Genomic DNA, 18,321 nt, shown 5'->3' with positions numbered 1-18,321 from the left:
ACAGAATCATAGAGTTGGAAAAGACCTTGAGGATAAGCTAGTCCAACCACTGCAATGCAGGAATCTTATGCCCAAAGTGGGGTTGAACCCATGACCCTGAGGTTATAAGTCTCATGCCCTACAAACTGAGCACAGAGTTGAACTCTGGAAGTCTAATGATTAAGTGAGAATGTATCCAGCTAGCTCTGTCATGAGGTGTTGAGCATAGATAACATGAAAAAGGATACAATTACATATCTGTTTTTATATGCAGTTTTATTATTAGTTATAAATTTTCCCCAGTGATATAGGGTTTTTATATATATATTGTACACCACTTAATAATCTCAATAAAGGTACAATAAACTCCACCCTACAAGTGTTTTGTTGTAAGGAAAATTTTGTGGCATGGTAAACATTTTAAATCACCATTTCAACTCTTTCTTTGATGCATGTGAGGAGAGTAGATCAAAGGTTTCAACAGGATAGCACAGAATCATGCTTTGTATAAAGCCACATATGAATTTATCTGATATTTTAGAGGAAACAAAAATAGAAATGAAGGAAATAGGTTGAATATTTGAAACATTAATGTTTTCTCCATATTAACTGCTCCTTTTTGTTCAAATCAGGCCTAAAAACAATAATGTAGCATTTAGGAGCAAAGATGCAGCTCAGTAAACCTGAGCCAGATGACAGGATGGAGAAGACCTCCACGGCCACCATGTATTTCCCCTTGGTGCTCAGGTAAGTTGGAACAAAGGACAGCCACACACTGCAGAAGACCAACATGCTGAAAGTGATGAACTTGGCTTCATTGAAACTGTCTGGCAGCTTCCTAGCAAGGAAAGCCACTGTGAAGCTGACAGTGGCTAGAAAGCCCATATAACCCAGGACACAGTAGAACATGGTGACTGACCCTTCATTACATTCAGTTATGATTTCTCCATACACTGAGTGACTGTCCAAATCTGGGAATGGGGGAGAAAACCCCAGCCAAAGAGCACAAACGGCGACTTGAATGAGGGAGCAACACAATACGACAGAATGTGCCAATCTTTTCCCCACCCATTTCCGGAAAATGTTTCCTGGCTTGGAGGCCATGAAAGCCACAACCACTGTAATAGTCTTAGCCAAAACGGAAGAGACAGCAATCGAAAAGATGACGCCAAAAGCTGTTTGTCTGAGGAGGCAAGTGATTTTCTTGGGTTGTCCGATGAATAGCAAAGCGCAGAGGAAGCAGAGGAGGAGAGAGGCAAGGAGAAGGTAGGTGAGGCTCCGATTGTTGGCTTTGACGATGGGAGTGTCCCGCTGCTTGATGAAGACTGCAAGCACCAGGGCTGTGATCAGGGCAAAGAGAAGAGCCAGAGAAGTCAAAGTAATGCCCAAAGTATCTTCAAAAGAAAGAAAACTTTGAATCTTGGGGATGCAGTGATCTCTACGATTATTAGGGTAGTGATCTTCGGGGCATCTGATACAGTAATCCAGGTCTGTAAGAGAAATATAATATGCATACTGTAAAGATGTCCATAATTGTTCTCTCTTATAGGAGCCACTTTTCTAAAAATCCACCTAATCCAGTGTTTAAATTTTCTGGATTCAGCAGTGACCTTTATCCAGCACTGAAGTGAGAAAATAAGTCCATTGAGTGAATGAACATCAAAATGGCAAATGAAATTCAGCATTAGCAGATGTAAACTGCAGCAAAAATCCTAATTTCACATATTCACAAATTCAGTCGGATCTGGTGGTTATTGACTAGTAGTGTGATCTTTAAATTGTGGAGGATAGCTTGATGAAGAATCTCACCTAGTATGTGGCAGCTGTGTGTTAGGGAGTGTTAGGGAAATTATTGGGGGGAAACCAGTTAGTCATTATGTAAATCTATAGTGTGACCACTCTTGGAATATTAATGTGGTGCTAGAAAAGTTTGTGAAAAGGGCAAGTAAAATGATCAGAGGGTTGGAACAACTCCTTTTTGAGGAATGTTACAGTTGCAGCTTCTAACGTCAAAGAAAAAAAGGCATGGGAAGGTGGACACTAGAGTGTTTGGGTTACGCATGGTGTGAAGATTTGGAACCTAACAGGAAGATACCTGCTAGGTTTCTTTGCAGATAGTTATATTATTATTGTTGAGTTTTGGGGGATTGTGTGTGTAATTTTTTTATCAATTTTTTGAAGGTGGGAATAAAAATAAATAAATTATTTGAGTACAAAACATAAAGCAGGGTCAAGGATTGTTAAAGATAAATACTCTACAGCTATGCAACCCATTGGAAGAATTGTACAGAGAAACAAATAAAATCTATCTTGTTGACAATTTCTAATTAATAATCAATATTCTTGCATGCTGCAGGCTGTTGTTTACTCCCTCCCAAACTAGACGTTATTACTCTAACCACAAACGAGAATATTCTGCAAGTGGCAGCAGCTAAATCTGAAGATTCAGAAATGGTGCTTGTTTACACATATATGTTCTACGACTATCCATACTTTTCATGACAAACGTATTTCTTATAAATATTTCTCCTACCCTCCTGGTTCGAAATCATATCTTCTGGACATGGAGAACAGTCATAGCAACAAAATTTCTTTCCCTCCTTTTTTTTCCTGCTGTACCCAGGATAGCACTGATCATTACATAAAGAGAATGGCGGTACCTATTCTTGAACAAAGGAAGGATTTAGCATTAATTGTTTGGATTTCCTTTCTTTTCCAAATAATAAGCGATAAACAAAGGGCTGATGAAATGAAATATTAACATCAGTGATTGCACAAACGGCAAGTTCAGTGTAAGGAATGCTGTACCAAGTCTTTAGGTGGGGGGTGGGTCTACTCCACCACAATGTAGGAGGGAATCTGATGCCGCCGCCCCCACCCAATTACTATGAAAGTTATCATTCAATATAAAGTGAGAATTTTCCACACCTGAGACAGTTCTCTGTGCCATTCAAGTCTGTCTTCATTAATAGTGAGCACTTCACCAGGGGGAGCCTGAGGATCCAGCCTTCCCGCTTTGACTTTGACATAAGAGTTATTTGGGAAAGTGACCAAGCTGGTAATGTCAAATCCAGCTACTATTTCTCTGTGTTCATTAAACATAATTTCATCCCCAGCGCTGTTGTTGAATAGAATGTCTTTAAACAATGAATGACTCTGGTTGGGGAGAGAAAAAGAACTGAGAAGAAGAAGGGCTTGGATTTGATATCCCGCTTTATCACTCCCCTTCAGGAGTCTCAAAGCGGCTCACATTCTCCTTTCCCTTCCTCCCCCACAACAAACACTCTGTGAGGTGAATGAGGCTGAGAGACTTCAGAGAAGTGTGACTGGTCCAAGGTCACCCAGCAGCTGCATGTGGAGGAGCAGGAAAGCAAACCCGGTTCACCAGATTACGAGTCCACCGCTCTTAACCACTACACCACACTGGCATGAGAAAATACCAAAACGTTGATTATTTTCAGAAACATTACTCTGGGACACCCCGCACCTGTACTGGAGAGCTTGCAGTCACAAGGACACTTTCCTTCATGTGTGGTGGGAGTGTGAAAAATGAACAACTTATTGACTATATTCATGAATATTTCTTCAATAACAAGCCAGTCTATAGCCCTGCACTTGGCTGTTAAAAGTGATCTAAATTTCACAGTTGCTTAGAAGGAGCTGCTAACTCTGCTGCTGGCTGCAGTCAAACTTGAAATTGGAAGTCTACATTGGGTTCCTTCCAGGAATGAATGGATACAGACATTAACCCATCACAGCAGGTTTTTGATGCTGTTTGAGTCTATGTTGTGCATAACTTTCATGATAAAAAGTGTTCTATTCTGTATTTCATACCACATTGTTCCACCAATCAGTTATATGTATGCAACTATTTTTCAGTTAAAGGGTTATGGTAAGGGACAGCATCTCAAGTATGGTACCAGGTGTGAGGTGCAACATGTGAAGCCATGTCACTTCACCAAAAGTGTCAAAATCTTCCATCACCCTCCCCCCAAACTCCACTCTCCCTGAAAATAGATTTTTTTTAAAATATAAAAACAAAACAAAAACCTACCCTAAATATTTCTAGGGAAATATTTCTAGGGAAATTGATGAGCGGGACCAAGGGTTTAGACAATGTTCTAAATGGATTTCAGAGGCATTACCTTCCAGGGTTCCACTTTCCAAGGATGCAGCTTGCCTCCATTTTCCATTTGTCTGTAATTTAATCTGTATGAACGCATGATCTGTAAAGCATGTGCCACAGCATAGACAGCATTATAGATACTGTAGCTGTGACCTGTCATGCTTAATTGAAAAAATTGCCCAGGAAGGCTCTCCAGCTTCTCCTCACCACTACATGCTCCATCAATATCTGTGAAGCCATCAGAACTTGGAACAAAGCAGTCAAATGCTTGTTCCCAGAAATCTTTGATAAAACCATCTCCTTTAGCTTGAGTAGGTTTTAAAGTTTGAATATATTTTTGGAATCCTTGAACCTCATTTGAAGGAATTGTGAAAGAAATAGCACCATGGAACATTTGGATATCCCAGGTTTTTTGTAATATAAAGAGTGCAAAATCAATCTGGGCTGTTGTGATCCATACTTTCCCAAAAGATGCAGTCTCATTGTACTGGGACTCAGCTGCTAGAGACTTCTTTACCCCCAAGATAATGGCTGCTAACCATCTAATATTTGCAGTTTCTCCATATAGAACAATCACATTGGCTTTGCTGTTCTTGAAAACTGGCACACTCTTCATAATGTATTTGTTCATTTCACCCATTTCCAATATTCTCATATAAATTGGAACTTTATTTATGAAGGCTGAACAGATTCCATTCTTGGAAAGGATTGCTTCCATGACCTGCAAGAAATGTTCTCCACCAGCATCATCAAAAGTCATCAGCCCAACCCATTTCCATCTAAAATGCACTAGTAGCTCAACAATTCCTTGGTACTGGAGGGCTTCATTGGGGACCATGCGGTAAAAGGAAGGGAAAGCTACTTGATCATTCATTGCTGGTTGAAATGAGCCATATGAAAACTAGAACAAGGAAAGAAACAGATTTTAACTGTAATAGCATCCTGAAGAATGAGCCAGGTTGTATTTCCCCTCTGCTTCTTTTCCAAAGCAAACTATTGGTCCAAAGAAGCAAGACAATATCCATCCCAACACCAGATCTAAAACCTGGACGATATCATTTAATTGGATCTGTTCCTGGAAGTCACAGTCCTCTGCCAATAAATTGAGGCACGAACAAAAGTATGGGTGTGTCCTTAGACCCCTTCCAGGAAAAGAAGAAGATTTTATTATGCCCTATGAATGCAACACATTGATCCTACCTGTGGAATCTTGTAAAGTCCTAAAATATCTGCCATCTGTGAGGATGTATCAGATCTAAGTCCACCAACGATGCCCATTAGATGTGTCTGGGTGTCACATTTGTAGTTGGGGGAAAACTGATGGAATTTGAAAATAAGATCCAGTGTGGTGCGGTAGGTCATCCTTGCATCATAGTAGCTATCATAGATGTGGAACCCAAGAGTGACATTGGGCAAGATGTTGGAATTCTCATTGATCTCATGCACAGCAAATGCCAAGGCCAGGATGTGCTGGTAGAATTTTGGCACCATCCTGGAAACAGATTTACAAGCTCTTCTTAGGAGAAAAATCAACAGTACATTAAAATATGGTTCCACTCTGGTTTTAAGATAATTTAGCTGTCCAGTGAAAAGGAAAAGCTACAATTCCCAGAAGATGGTTGTGGTAAATACTTTTTGTTGGACAGAATTTCTTTATTATTTACTTTAATAGGACACTTACCTCTGAAGATCCTGAAGTGTTGTTGTTTTTTTAATTACCCACTATTCCACCATGTAGCCCAAAGCTTCCAAACGAAAACATGGCAAGCCAAAGGCTTAACCACCTAACAGACTTCTACAAAAATGACAAACCCATACCGACACAAGAAATACAAGACACCCAAATACCCTAGCTGACCCAGCAACAACTACACGACTTCTTAAATAATCCACCAATCACAGCAGCAGCCATTAGGCCTCTGACAACCTTCGAAAAACTTTCCTGACAACAGAGGGACACAGCAAGGGGATGGTATCCACACTATACAAAAGACAACTCCAAGACCCTACAAAATCCCTCGCCACAATTAAAGTCCAATGGGAACATGATATAGGTTACGAAATAAATCCTACTGAATGATCTAAACTGTGGTCTCAACCACCCTTTAAGTCCATCTCATCCAAAAGAAGGAAACTCACTTTGCAACTAATTCATAGATGGTACCTAACACCTCGGAAGCAGGTGCTGACACACCCAGGAACTTCACCTAAATGCAGGGGACGTTGCACCTCTACAGGAACATACCTTCAAATGTGGTGGGATTGCCACCCAATTCAATCCTTTTGGGCTTCAGCCGTACAAGAAATATGCAAAATAACAAAACAGGTACAGTGGTACTTCAGCCAATCACCCATTCCCACCACCCTTCTGAGTAATACCCCTCCCCACCCTCTCACCATATATAAGGGTCTGGTGACTTCTGTTTCAGTGTATCTGAAGAAGTGTGCATGCACATGAAAGCTCATACCAAGAACAAACTTAATTGGTCTCTAAGGTGCTACTGGACAATTTTTTTATTTTTTAAATTTATATATTTATACATTATCTTTGTAACCGAAGCAGTCATAAATAAACAACACATACTGAACAATATTAGAACTTACAAAGAATGGCTACCAAGCATATACATATAAGACTACCTCCACATTCCTGAAGCTCTAATGGGTTCATTGCCCCACAGTCGCTGGACCATTTAATACATCTCTCCCATCTTTCACCTGAGAAAGGGTCAGTTCAGAGCTGGCTGTCACCTGCGGGGGGTGGGGAGCTATAATCCTACTTCCACCCACTCAATCCCAGCTCCTGATAAATAACCAATCAGCACTGGTAGTGACAGAGCTGGCTCAAGAGATTTTGGCATCTAGGCAAACCATAAAATTGCACATACACCCTCCCTGCCAGGGAAGAAGGGGTGAGTGAAGATCTGCACCAGGAACAAGTGGGGAATAAATATCTACTTCAGGATCTTCTGCCACTGTGGATCCTGCCATCTGAGGAAGTTACCTTAACTTGCCTCATGGGTGCACCTGCCCTGGAAAGCAAACACAAACATCAGCCTCACACTCAGGTGGTCCAGAAGGGCACCATAAACCCAAGTTGTTGGAGCCAATCAGCAGCTATGCTCTTCTTCTCCACCAGCAATTTCAGTAAAGCGAAGGGTTGTGGCAATTCAATGTATGTTTGCCCAGACAAAAACTGATAGAAGAAGTTAACAAAAGTTACAGACTGATTTTTAAAGCACTTCTTTAACTTCATATATTTGCTGAGATATTTCCAGGTGGGGAAAAATGGAGATCTCTTAAAAAGCAGCACATTGTTGATCATTGACCTGTTTTGTATAAATTTTAAAAAGAGAGAGTAACAAGCCAATAAGGGGGAAAAAACATGCTGCTTCTTTGCTTAAATGGGAAGCCTCAGCAAGCAAGCCTATCACCTCAGCTGAGTGAAATCATCTCAAAATATTTTAATGATTCAAATGGGTTGTTAGAACAATGATATATCTAGTTAATGTCTTCTGGTCCTTAGGAACAATCACTCAGTCACAACAATTGATACTGTTCAATATAAACCAACCTTTGGTGATTCTAAAAGGATATAAACACCAAAATAAAAGCAAAGCTCACTTTTATGGTGTGTGGGAAAAATAATTTCTTACAGTTGGACACCAATCTCCTCCTCCAAAGGGTGTTTCAGGAAATCGACATCAGTTAAAAGGAAGTAGATATGAGACATTATTCCTCCAATGTGGATTTCACTTGACTGGTACCATTCATGCGGAATATGTACTGGATCATTCCCAGTACAGTTGAAATTTTCTACTTTGCAAGCCGTATGTGGTAGCAACAGCAAGAACAACATCTCAAACCTCGTCCTGATGGCCATAGGAAGCTCTGAACTGAGATTTCTTTCTGATGCTCTAGGGTATAGTTATTATTGCTAGCTTGGATTGAACAAATTAGCTCTGCTGCCGGTCTCTTTCGAAAATACACTTTTAGGGACCTGTATCTCGTATCTACCTTGCATTTATCATCGAGAGGGTGAATGTCCCTTCACATCAATTGCAAGACAATAATCTGACTCTTGACCTGTTAGATCTCAAGCCTTGCCTCTCTCCAATCCCCCTATCTGTAGCTGGCAATTTTACGGTGGGGTAATATAAAATCCTTCCAGGCATGCTTATTTTCTGCAGCAGCACCCCACTGAAAAGTCCCTGCAGAGTTGGCCAGCTGAATAAAATACAGTAATTTGGGTAATTACAGGGTGGCATCACTACCTGCTGATTCAAAGATGTTTGTGAGATGTCAAATCAAACTTCTTCAGCTCTCTAGTTGGTCTTCAGCTGAGAAGTGACTTGAAAGTGACCCATAGTGACCACAAGGATAGAAAAGGTCTGGATACAGGGATATTTCTATTAGATTTGCCAAAGTTACAGCTGAACTCCTGCTCTCCAATGGCATTATGGCAAATAGCAAAGCACCCTTGGCGGTGTGTCATTTCCCACACACCCTGCCCTCTTCCTTGTCCTCAATTTCCACTGGTTATCACAAGATAATTCCTCATATCAAATTAATATGTATTTTCGAGTGATATATGATCACTGGAGTCCTCTAGGCTCTTATTCGTAGATTTTGTACTTATAAAAGTACATGGAATGTGAGCTATAAGCTGTGAGCCAAGGAACTATGATTTTGAGAATGTATATAAGAAGAAATTACAAAATAACAACCATTGTATGCTTCACATGATACAAAATGGCTTCCAATAGAGGGCTGGCATGACACGAAATGGCTGTTGTGGCTCTAAACCACAAGTGCAATTTTGTAGTTAAAGACTCACATATACACAAAAAATAAGAATGGGGAAATAAGGACACTATGGATTAGTCTGTTCAACATTTTACTTCCAAATTCTACAATTTACTATACTTCACCAAGCAAACAGGAACAATATTCAATACTGAGGAAGGCATTACACTCAAAAATGCATATGAAGGTTTCATTCTACATAAATTTCACTGGCTGTTTGTTTTGGGTATGTGAGAAGAATGCTTCAAATGTTTCAAAAGGACGGTCCAAAATCAGACATTGCACAGGAAAGCTGACTTTAACAGAAAACAAATTAAAATGAAGAAAATGATTTGAATATTTGAAACGTTAATGTTTCCTCCTTATTAGCTGCTCCTTTTTGTTCAGATCAGGCCTAAAAACAATAATGTAGCATTTCGGAGCAAAGATGCAGCTCAGTAAACCTGAGCCAGATGACAGGATGGAGAAGACCTCCACGGCCACCATGTATTTCCCCTTGGTGCTCAGGTAAGTTGGAACAAAGGACAGCCACACACTGCAGAAGACCAACATGCTGAAAGTGATGAACTTGGCTTCATTGAAACTGTCTGGCAGCTTCCTAGCAAGGAAAGCCACCGTGAAGCTGACAGTGGCTAGAAAGCCCATATAACCCAGGACACAGTAGAACATGGTGACTGACCCTTCATGACATTCAATTATGATTTCTCCATACACTGAGTGACTGTCCAAATCTGGGAACGGGGGAGAAAAACCCAGCCAAAGAGCACAAACGGCGACTTGAACGAGGGAGCAACACAATACGACAGAATGTGCCAATCTTTTCCCCACCCATTTCCGGAAAATGTTTCCTGGCTTGGAGGCCATGAAAGCCACAACCACTGTAATAGTCTTAGCCAAAACGGAAGAGACAGCAATCGAAAAGATGATGCCAAAAGCTGTTTGTCTGAGGAGGCAGGTGATTTTCTTGGGTTGTCCGATGAATAGCAAAGCGCAGAGGAAGCAGAGGAGGAGAGAGGCAAGGAGAAGGTAGGTGAGGCTCTGATTGTTGGCTTTGACGATGGGAGTGTCCCGCTGCTTGATGAAGACTGCAAGCACCAGAGCTGTGATCAGGGCAAAGAGAAGAGCCAGAGAAGTCAAAGTAATGCCCAAAGTATCTTCAAAAGAAAGAAAACTTTGAATCTTGGGGATGCAGTGATCTCTACGATTATTAGGGTAGTGATCTTCGGCGCATCTGGTACAGTAATCTAAATCTGAAAGAAAAAGATATGTGTGTTTGTGTATCTATATATGTATATTTTAAAGATAACATCAGTAATCAGAACCAAGTTTCTATGAGTCCACCTAAATCAATATTTGCAGTCTTGGTAATTGTTTCCAGGGATTAATTCTCATTCATTCTGCATAAGGAACATGAGGCTTGCCAGGGTGCTTTAACCTTATTGAGTAAAGAAAGACTTGTGGTGTGGCAGGCTATTTGGAGATAGGGAAAAGGGGTTGATTTCAATTGAGATTTCCCGAGCCTTCCCTTTCCTTTTACAGTATATAACATACAGTATATATATAGACATATAACTATTACTATTCCCCATCGTTGTCAGTGCTTTAAAAGGTAAAGGGACCCCTGGCCATTAGGTCCAGTCGTGACCGACTCTGGGGTTGTGGCGCTCATCTCGCTTTATTGGCCGAGGGAGGCGGCGTACAGCTTCCAGGTCATGTGGCCAGCACGACTAAGCCGCTTCTGGCGAACCAGAGCAGCGCACGGAAACTCCGTTTACCTTCCCGCCGGAGCAGTACCTATTTATCTACTTGCACTGGTGTGCTTTCGAACTGCTAGGTTGGCAGGAGCAGGGACCGAGCAACCGGAGCTCACCCCGTCGCGTGGATTCGAACTGCCGACCTTCTGATCGGCAAGACCTAGGCTCTGTGGTTTAACCCACAGCGCTACCTGTGTCCCTGTTGTCATTGCTAAACCCCTTGCCTGGCTCCTTTGGGTTAATTCAGCCATAGTGATCCAGCTTTCTATTGTGCAGATTTATGATTTTCTCCCCTTCCCCCCTCTTTTTGGTAGAGTTCCAAGATTTCAACAAATGATCAGTTGTTTCAAACATTATTAAAGGGTCATACAATATGCTGTTGGGTGTTTTTTGTTTTGTTTTTTTGCTGAAGCAACTTTTCCATCTCCTTCCCATCCATAAAAACACTATTGAAAATAATGTACAGGCTAAATCTCATGCATCCGCCTCCAAGAACTGTCTATACTTTTCATTAGAAATATTTAAACATGTCTCCTACCTTCCTGTGCTGAGATCATTCCCTCTGGGCATGGATAACAGTCGTAGCAACAAAATTTCATCCCCTCCTTCTTTTTTCTGCTGTACCCAGGATAGCATTTATCACTACATAAGGAGAATGGAGGCACCTATACATTGGCAAAGGAATAATTTTCCATGGAATTAATTGTTTTTATTTTATAAAGAAGGATTGGTTAATTTTAAACATTAACATATTTGACTGCAGAAACAGTGCAGAGAGTGTGGGGAATGCTTACTATTGGATTAAGAGGAAAACATGATAAAGAAATCTCTGTCCATGACAAACCCTGTACTATATTTTTTTCAATAACTAGAAAGTAATAAAAGGGAGGGGGAGAAATTAGAAATAGCAAGACAAGATGGGCTAAAATATCTACAATCTCTTAGCCACCAGCACCAATCTTCTGCAGTGGCTTCCTGTTTGCTACAAAGCCAGGTTCAAAGTCCAGGTCTAGGGACTTCCTGAAGAAATATATCCCAGCTCAGAGTCTTTCAGAGGTCCCAGTTCTCAGCTTGATAACACAGTAAGCATAGGTAATTAAAAAGGAGGATTTATTGCAAAAACAAACAGATAGCTCCGGATGGCTCTAACAAAGCCTCCGGCATCATTACTCAAGATGACCCTTCTGAAGAATCCTTCCTATGATGACAGAAGATATTGAACTCATGAACCTTGTTTTGTCTCTTGTTTTGCTTCCTGTCTAACAGCCCACCCCTTCGCCGATTCTCCACACTTATTGGATTAGCTCCAGCCTCTTCCTTTTCTGACAGGCTACCCATGTCTCTATTTGCTCCTGTTTGAATTTCCTGAGAGCTTTGGCTGCGCTCCAATGCTCGAAGGAGTCAAATCTGAGCCTCTCTGTTCTGCAGCAGGCTCTAACGTTCCACTAGGAGCTGGCTCATTCCTGACAGTGTCACTGGTTGTCCCCCACATTGATTCAGTTGACACTGACAAGAAATTGAGTGCCATTGGCCCAGCCTTGTAGAACACTCTTCCAATGGAGATTCAGAATGCAGCTTCTATATTGCCCTTTAAATGCATACTGAAAACTTTTATTCGGACGCTTTCTGTAATGGTTTCTGAAGTGATGATGGTGATGGCATGATGGTTTTTATTCTGTATATATAATTCTGTATATATAAACTTCAGTTCTTTTCAATGAGATTGAGGTATACAGTGGTACCTCAGGTTAAGAACTTAACTCGTTCTGGAAGTCCGTTCTTAACCTGAAACTGTTCTTAACCTGAGGTAACACTTTAGCGAATGGGGCCTCCCACTGCTGCCGCCACACAATTTATGTTCTCATCCTGAAGCAAAGTTCTTAACCCGAAGTACTATTTCTGGGTTAGTGTAGTCTCTAACCTCAGGTACTACTTGCATTTTAATAAATAATTAAAGAGTTTTCACAATGAATTTCTTCCTTAGGGTGGCATTTCTCTAGTAATGATATCACTCATTATATATTTGTTTGTGCGCTTGTGTATAATTGTAGGCTGCCTTTTTCTATTTTAAAAAAACCAAACCAACAAGGTGATGGACAGAATACAAAATTACTCTGAGTTAAAAAACAAACCAACAAATTACCACCCTTATTCAAGATACATTGTTATTTATTAATTGGAAGTATGTGCTAATATTATGCCAAGCCAATGAATGTCATTGATTGTGTGAAACAAAATTTGTATCCATTTATTTTAAACGGATGCCAGCCCATGGATGGATGTCAATGATCTCATACGAGATGCTCTGCCAATGCTCTGCACCTGAGACAAGTCTCTGTGCCACTCAAGTTCCTCCTCGTTGATGGTGAGTGCTTTGTCCGGAGCAGCCTGAGGATCCAGCCTTCCCACTTTGATTCTGACATAGGAATTGTTTGGGAAAGTGACTATGTTTGTAACATCAAATCCAGCTACAAATTCCCCATGTTCACTGAACATAATTTCATCTCCAACAGTGTTGTTGAGTGGGTTGTTCCTAAGCAATGAATGGAGCTACACGAGGAGAGAAATAGAACAGAGAGCCCCATAAGAAACAGAATATTCTCAGCAAGATATACGCAAACCATTTCCAGCTCATGCTAAGCATATCTGCTCAGAAATATATCCTAGTAAATTAATTGGGGCTAATTCAATTTCCTTAGGTAAGAACAAAGTAATACACAATAGTTGGGTTTTCCCCGGTCTGAGAGCTGTGTCATTTTGTGGGAACACCTTCCTGGGGATACGTTGCCAGTGGCAGGAGAGCTAGGGGGCAAAAGTGGGCATATGCAAAGCAGTTTACAAAAAGATGAGACAAGGAAATCAAGGGAAAATTACCGCCCAACTTCAAAACACACTAAAGTTAAAATACTGAAACAGATTCAAATTACCTTAACTTTCTAAGCACCCGAGCAGGTTTGTCTAAACCAGGCATGTCCAAAGTCCATTTCAAGGGCCTAATCTGGCCCGCCAGCCGGTTTAATCTGGCCCCTATGGCAGTTTATTTCCTGGGGTAAAATCTTAAAAAAACTTTAACAACTTCAATCCTAAAAGAAGCTCAACAACTCCAACCCCCCCAAAAAGGTCAACAACTTTGGTTGGCCTTTGGTTGTGGTTGGCCCCCATGGCCCTTCACTTCATCAAATCTGCCCCTCTTTGAAAAAAGTTTGGACACCACTGATCTAAACAATATATGGAAACTACAGAAAGGAAATTGATGTGATGAGTCTGACTAGCTGCTTGGACCTATTTTTTTGAAGAGAGCTAAAAACTAAATCCATGCATATTATTCTATGTGCAACTATAATGCTCTAGCCCAAGTCATAGATGTTTGTGAGTGTGGAGGCATTTACCTGCCAGGGCTCCACTTGCCAAGAATGCAGCTTGCCTCGACTTTTAATTTTTCTGTGGTTGGAGCTAGCTGAGTATTTGACACGCAAGGCATGGACTACAGCATAAACAGCATTATAGATACTATAGCTATGGCCTGTCATCTTCAACTGAAAAAATTGTGCAGGAAGGTTCTCCAGCTTCTCACCACCACTACATGCTCCATCAATATCTGTAGAGCCACCAGAATTTAAAACAAAGCAGTCAAACGCTTGCTCCCAGAAATCTTGGATGAAGCCATCCCCTTTCGGTTGGGTAGGACTCACACTCTGAACAAATGTTTGGAAACCTGGAATGTCTTTTGAAGGAATTGTGAAGGAGATGGCTCCGTGGAACACCTGGATATCCCAGTTTCTTTGGAATAGAAAGAGTGCTAAATCAATCTGGGCTGTCGTAATCCAAACTTTCCCAAAAGGTGCCTTTGCATTGTAGTAAAGATTACCAGCAAGAGACTCTTTGATCCCAAAGATAATGGCAGCCAACCACCTGAGGTTTGACGTTTTCCCATATATAACAATTGCATTGGCTTTGCTGTCCCTAAAAATAGGAATACTTTCCAATATGTATTTGTTCATATCCCCCATTTCCAATATACGGATATTAGCTGGAACTTTGTTTGTGAAGGCTGAGCAGATGCCATTCTCGGAAAGCATGGCTTCTATAGTCTGCAGGAAATGCTGTCCCCCATCATCATCAAAACTCATCAAACCAATCCATTTCCATTTGAAATGCAGAAGTAACTGGACAATTCCTTGGTACTGAAGAGATTCATTGGGAACCATGCGGTAAAAGGAGGGGAACCCAATGTGATCATTCACTGCTGGATGAAATGAGCCGTAAGAAAACTAAAAAAAAAAGAAGTAATGGACAGGTATTTACCCGAAGACTCTTTGAGGAATCACTGCTGTCCAACACTTATCATTTCCTGGTTTTATCCTTGCAATAAATTCTAGATGCATGTTTTTTATTATTTCCAAGGCCAGAGTCAGTAGTTGGAATTGCACCCAGAAACAAATATGGACACAATGTTCCGTTCTACGTAGTGTGCACCTCTAACAAACATCTGACTGGTGTCCAGGCTGTGAGTTCTGTATATGTGTTCAATAGCAGTCCCAAACAGATTTTATTGCAATAATCTACTCAGGAAATTATGAAAGCATGAAAGAGAGTGGCAAGCTAAACATTAGTCAAGCAGCCAAGAGAGCTAGAGAATTCTTCTTGCCATATTACTCCAAGGTGAGGCAGGCAGGCTAATCTAATAAGACTGTCCTCCAGCTCCATGATCAGTTTAGCTACCCTACCACCTTCCCCATCTTCCATGATTTCATGTATTTATTGACCTCAATCCATCCTCTTACTCACAACACACATTTTCTGAGGGCATTTGTAGGAGAGTTTTGTTATTAGTGATTGTTGTTTACGGATTGTGCTTCTGATAGATTCTGATTTACTTGTTGGCATCCATCTTCCTTGAGAGACAAGGGGTTGAAGCCAAACCACTGTGTTAGCAACACCAAAGTGACCTCCCCAGGGTGCAAGCCTGGGCAGTGTATATTTAGAGTTTAGAGTTTGGATTTGATACCCCGCTTTATCACTACCCGAAGGAGTCTCAAAGCGGCTAACATTCTCCTTTCCCTTCCTCCCCCACAACAAACACTCTGTGAGGTGAGTGGGGCTGAGAGACTTCAAAGAAGTATGACTAGCCCAAGGTCACCCAGCAGCTGCATATGGAGGAGCGGAGATGCGAACCCAGTTCACCAGATTACGAGACTACCGCTCTTAACCACTCCACCACACTGGCTCTTATGGAGGTCCTGGGCTGCCTAGATGACAAGACCCTCCTCTTGGCCATGCTGTTGTGGTCCAAAGGAAAGCAGAGCAAGATGTTATTGTTTGTTTGTTTTGAATATGGGCTACCTTCCCAGGTTGACAATCCCCATCTGCCCCTTTATTTACTAGTTTTATTATAAACCATTGCACAGACTGTGCAAAAAATGGAATATAAATCTAAAAATGAAATATTCATCATTTTGAAAACACTTCCCCATGAACTCCATACCTGTGGAATCTTGTAACGTCCCAAGACATCTGCCATCTGTGAGGAGGTATCAGACCTAAGTCCACCAATGACTCCCATTAGTTGTGTTCTGCTGCCACATTTGTAATTTGGGAGAAAATGGGGTGATTTGAAGAGCAGTTCCAGAGTGGTACGGTAGGTCATCCTTGCATTGTAGTAGCTATCATCAATGTGCAACCCAATAGTGGTGTTGTGCAAGACATTGGGAAACTCGTTAATCTCTTTTATGGCGAATGCCAAAGCCAGGATGTGCTGATAAAATTTTGGGACCATCCTGCAAAATAGAGATATACATGCTCATCATTAAAGGGAGAAATCAACATGTTATCCATGTAGTGTTCAACTTTAACTCACCGGTGCTGAGCTGCAGATACTATAACATGAATGTGAGATCCATCAAATATAGTTTCACAAATGATACATTCTCTTGCCATCAATACAAAGTGGGGTGGGGGGTGGGGGTTACCTGTTCATGAGAGCTGGCAAATTGCTTTGGTCCAGGAGCCAGATTGCCCAAATGGAACCATTTTTGTTGGGGGGGGGGTGACCCATACCAGAAATGGTTGAGGCAACGCCCTCCTACAATTCAACATTCTCAACCCAGAGAGTATTTTCATTTTCATCATAGATTTTTGTTATAGAAAAGTTTGAAGAAGAAATGAAACCAACACTCTTCATCAGAGCTGGTCCAGCAGAAAAATTGGTGGGGGCAATAATATACAATTCCATTCTTACAACTGTAGAAAACTTCAAACTTCCTGATGAAATTTCATTCTGAAAAGTTCTGTGCCAGTAGTTGCAAAATGCATGGGCAACTTTTAAAAAAATATGTACAAGAAACACAAGTCTGCTGAAACGTTTCCCCTCTGTTTTTACTTTATTTCAACTGATCTTCCTGAAGAAGCCGTAATTTTAAAACAAATGAAACAAATCTGGAAGCAAATAAATTAATAGGTACCATAGCCATCCCATATATGATTTAGCTTATATGACACAACCGGACAAGAGTGAAATTGTCTTTTAGAAATTTAATGACTCAAAGATCCTGTTATTAATGCCCTCCATTGTGTACCTCATTAATTTGAAAGGAACTTAATTTGGAGACAGTAGCAAAATACATGAAATGTATAAGCACACAGTCTTGCAGTCTCCAACACCTACTCCCTCTCCCCTGAAAATATCCTGTGAAGTTTGGGAGAAAGTGAGAAGGTAGGGTTTTTTCATTGACAGTTCTTGCTTCAAATCTGATAAAGGGCACTTTCACTTTATTTGTTCTATTGCGTTCTTAGAACATTTTTGGTTGGTTGGTGGTTTTGGAAATCCTAATCCAAAAGATACATTCCTTAAAAACTGTTTTAGTTTATTGTCGACTTTACTTAGCTTTGAATGTTTTAAATATCTGTTTTAAGTGATTTTAAATACAATTTTAATGTTTGTTTTCTGTATTTTATTAAAATCAAACAGTATATAAATTTTGTATGAAAAAAAAATGTCAGGTAGCAACAGCAAATGCATTTATTAATACCTTTCTATTTTATTTGAATCAAAATTTTAAGACGCACCTATTTACCCTGGCCTTTGACAACTGAAATAGAGATTTTTATGACTGTAATTTATTTTAATCTATTTAATATTTTTTTTAAAAAAAATTCTTGCAACCTGCCTTGGATCTTTAGAGTAAGAGATGAGTCAGAAATCTACCTAATTAAACATTCCTAGACATAAAAATGTAAATAAAAGCCAAAATAAAAGCCAACCTCTCTTCAAGGGTGCATGGGAAAAACAATTTCTTACAGATGGGCATTAATCTCTTCCTCTGAAGGGTGCATCTGGAAAGAAAGTTCAGATAAAAGGAAGATGAGATGAGACATTATTCCGCCAATGATTATTTTGCTTGGTTGATACCATTCCTGTGAAATGTGCCCAGGATTATTTCCTTTGCATTGATAATCTAATACTTTGCAGGTCATATGAGGTAGCAATAGCAACAGCAACATCACAATGCTCATCTTCTTGATGGAGTGAGTGCCAAATGTAATTTCCTCCACACGCTCTACAGCATGGTTAACCTTGCAATCCTAGTTTGAACAAGATGATTTAGATGGCTGCCTGCTCCGAAAAGATATATTGTTTGACCTATGTCCAGCTTATAT

The 18,321-nt window shown here is 40.5% G+C and overlaps 3 protein-coding genes across 4 annotated transcripts in view; all 3 read right to left on the bottom strand.

Annotated features, from left to right (window-relative positions):
- The window catches only part of LOC310666072 (uncharacterized protein), a 1,539,811-nt gene that overhangs the window by 581,342 nt on the left and 940,148 nt on the right, over positions 1 to 18,321 (bottom strand). The gene's annotated exons all lie outside the window — the stretch shown is intronic.
- LOC310667123 (vomeronasal type-2 receptor 26-like) lies at positions 568 to 5,467 on the bottom strand (the record flags this gene model as incomplete). Its single annotated transcript, XM_083418853.1, has 4 exons — positions 568 to 1,469; positions 2,513 to 2,639; positions 4,125 to 5,006; positions 5,306 to 5,467. 4 exons carry the CDS (start codon positions 5,465 to 5,467, stop codon positions 568 to 570), a joined length of 2,073 nt encoding a protein of 690 aa, XP_083274979.1.
- Positions 9,260 to 18,039, bottom strand: LOC310667122 (vomeronasal type-2 receptor 26-like; the record flags this gene model as incomplete). The annotated part of the gene is made up of 6 exons (XM_083418852.1): positions 9,260 to 10,161; positions 11,204 to 11,330; positions 12,988 to 13,215; positions 14,055 to 14,936; positions 16,151 to 16,442; positions 17,963 to 18,039. The coding sequence occupies 6 exons, from the start codon at positions 18,037 to 18,039 to the stop codon at positions 9,260 to 9,262; spliced, it is 2,508 nt and encodes an 835-aa protein (XP_083274978.1).

Source organism: Podarcis tiliguerta, assembly GCF_965153285.1.
Source record: "Podarcis tiliguerta genome assembly, chromosome: 16".
NCBI lineage: Eukaryota > Metazoa > Chordata > Lepidosauria > Squamata > Lacertidae > Podarcis > Podarcis tiliguerta.
This window is presented reverse-complemented; position numbering and strand designations above follow the sequence as displayed.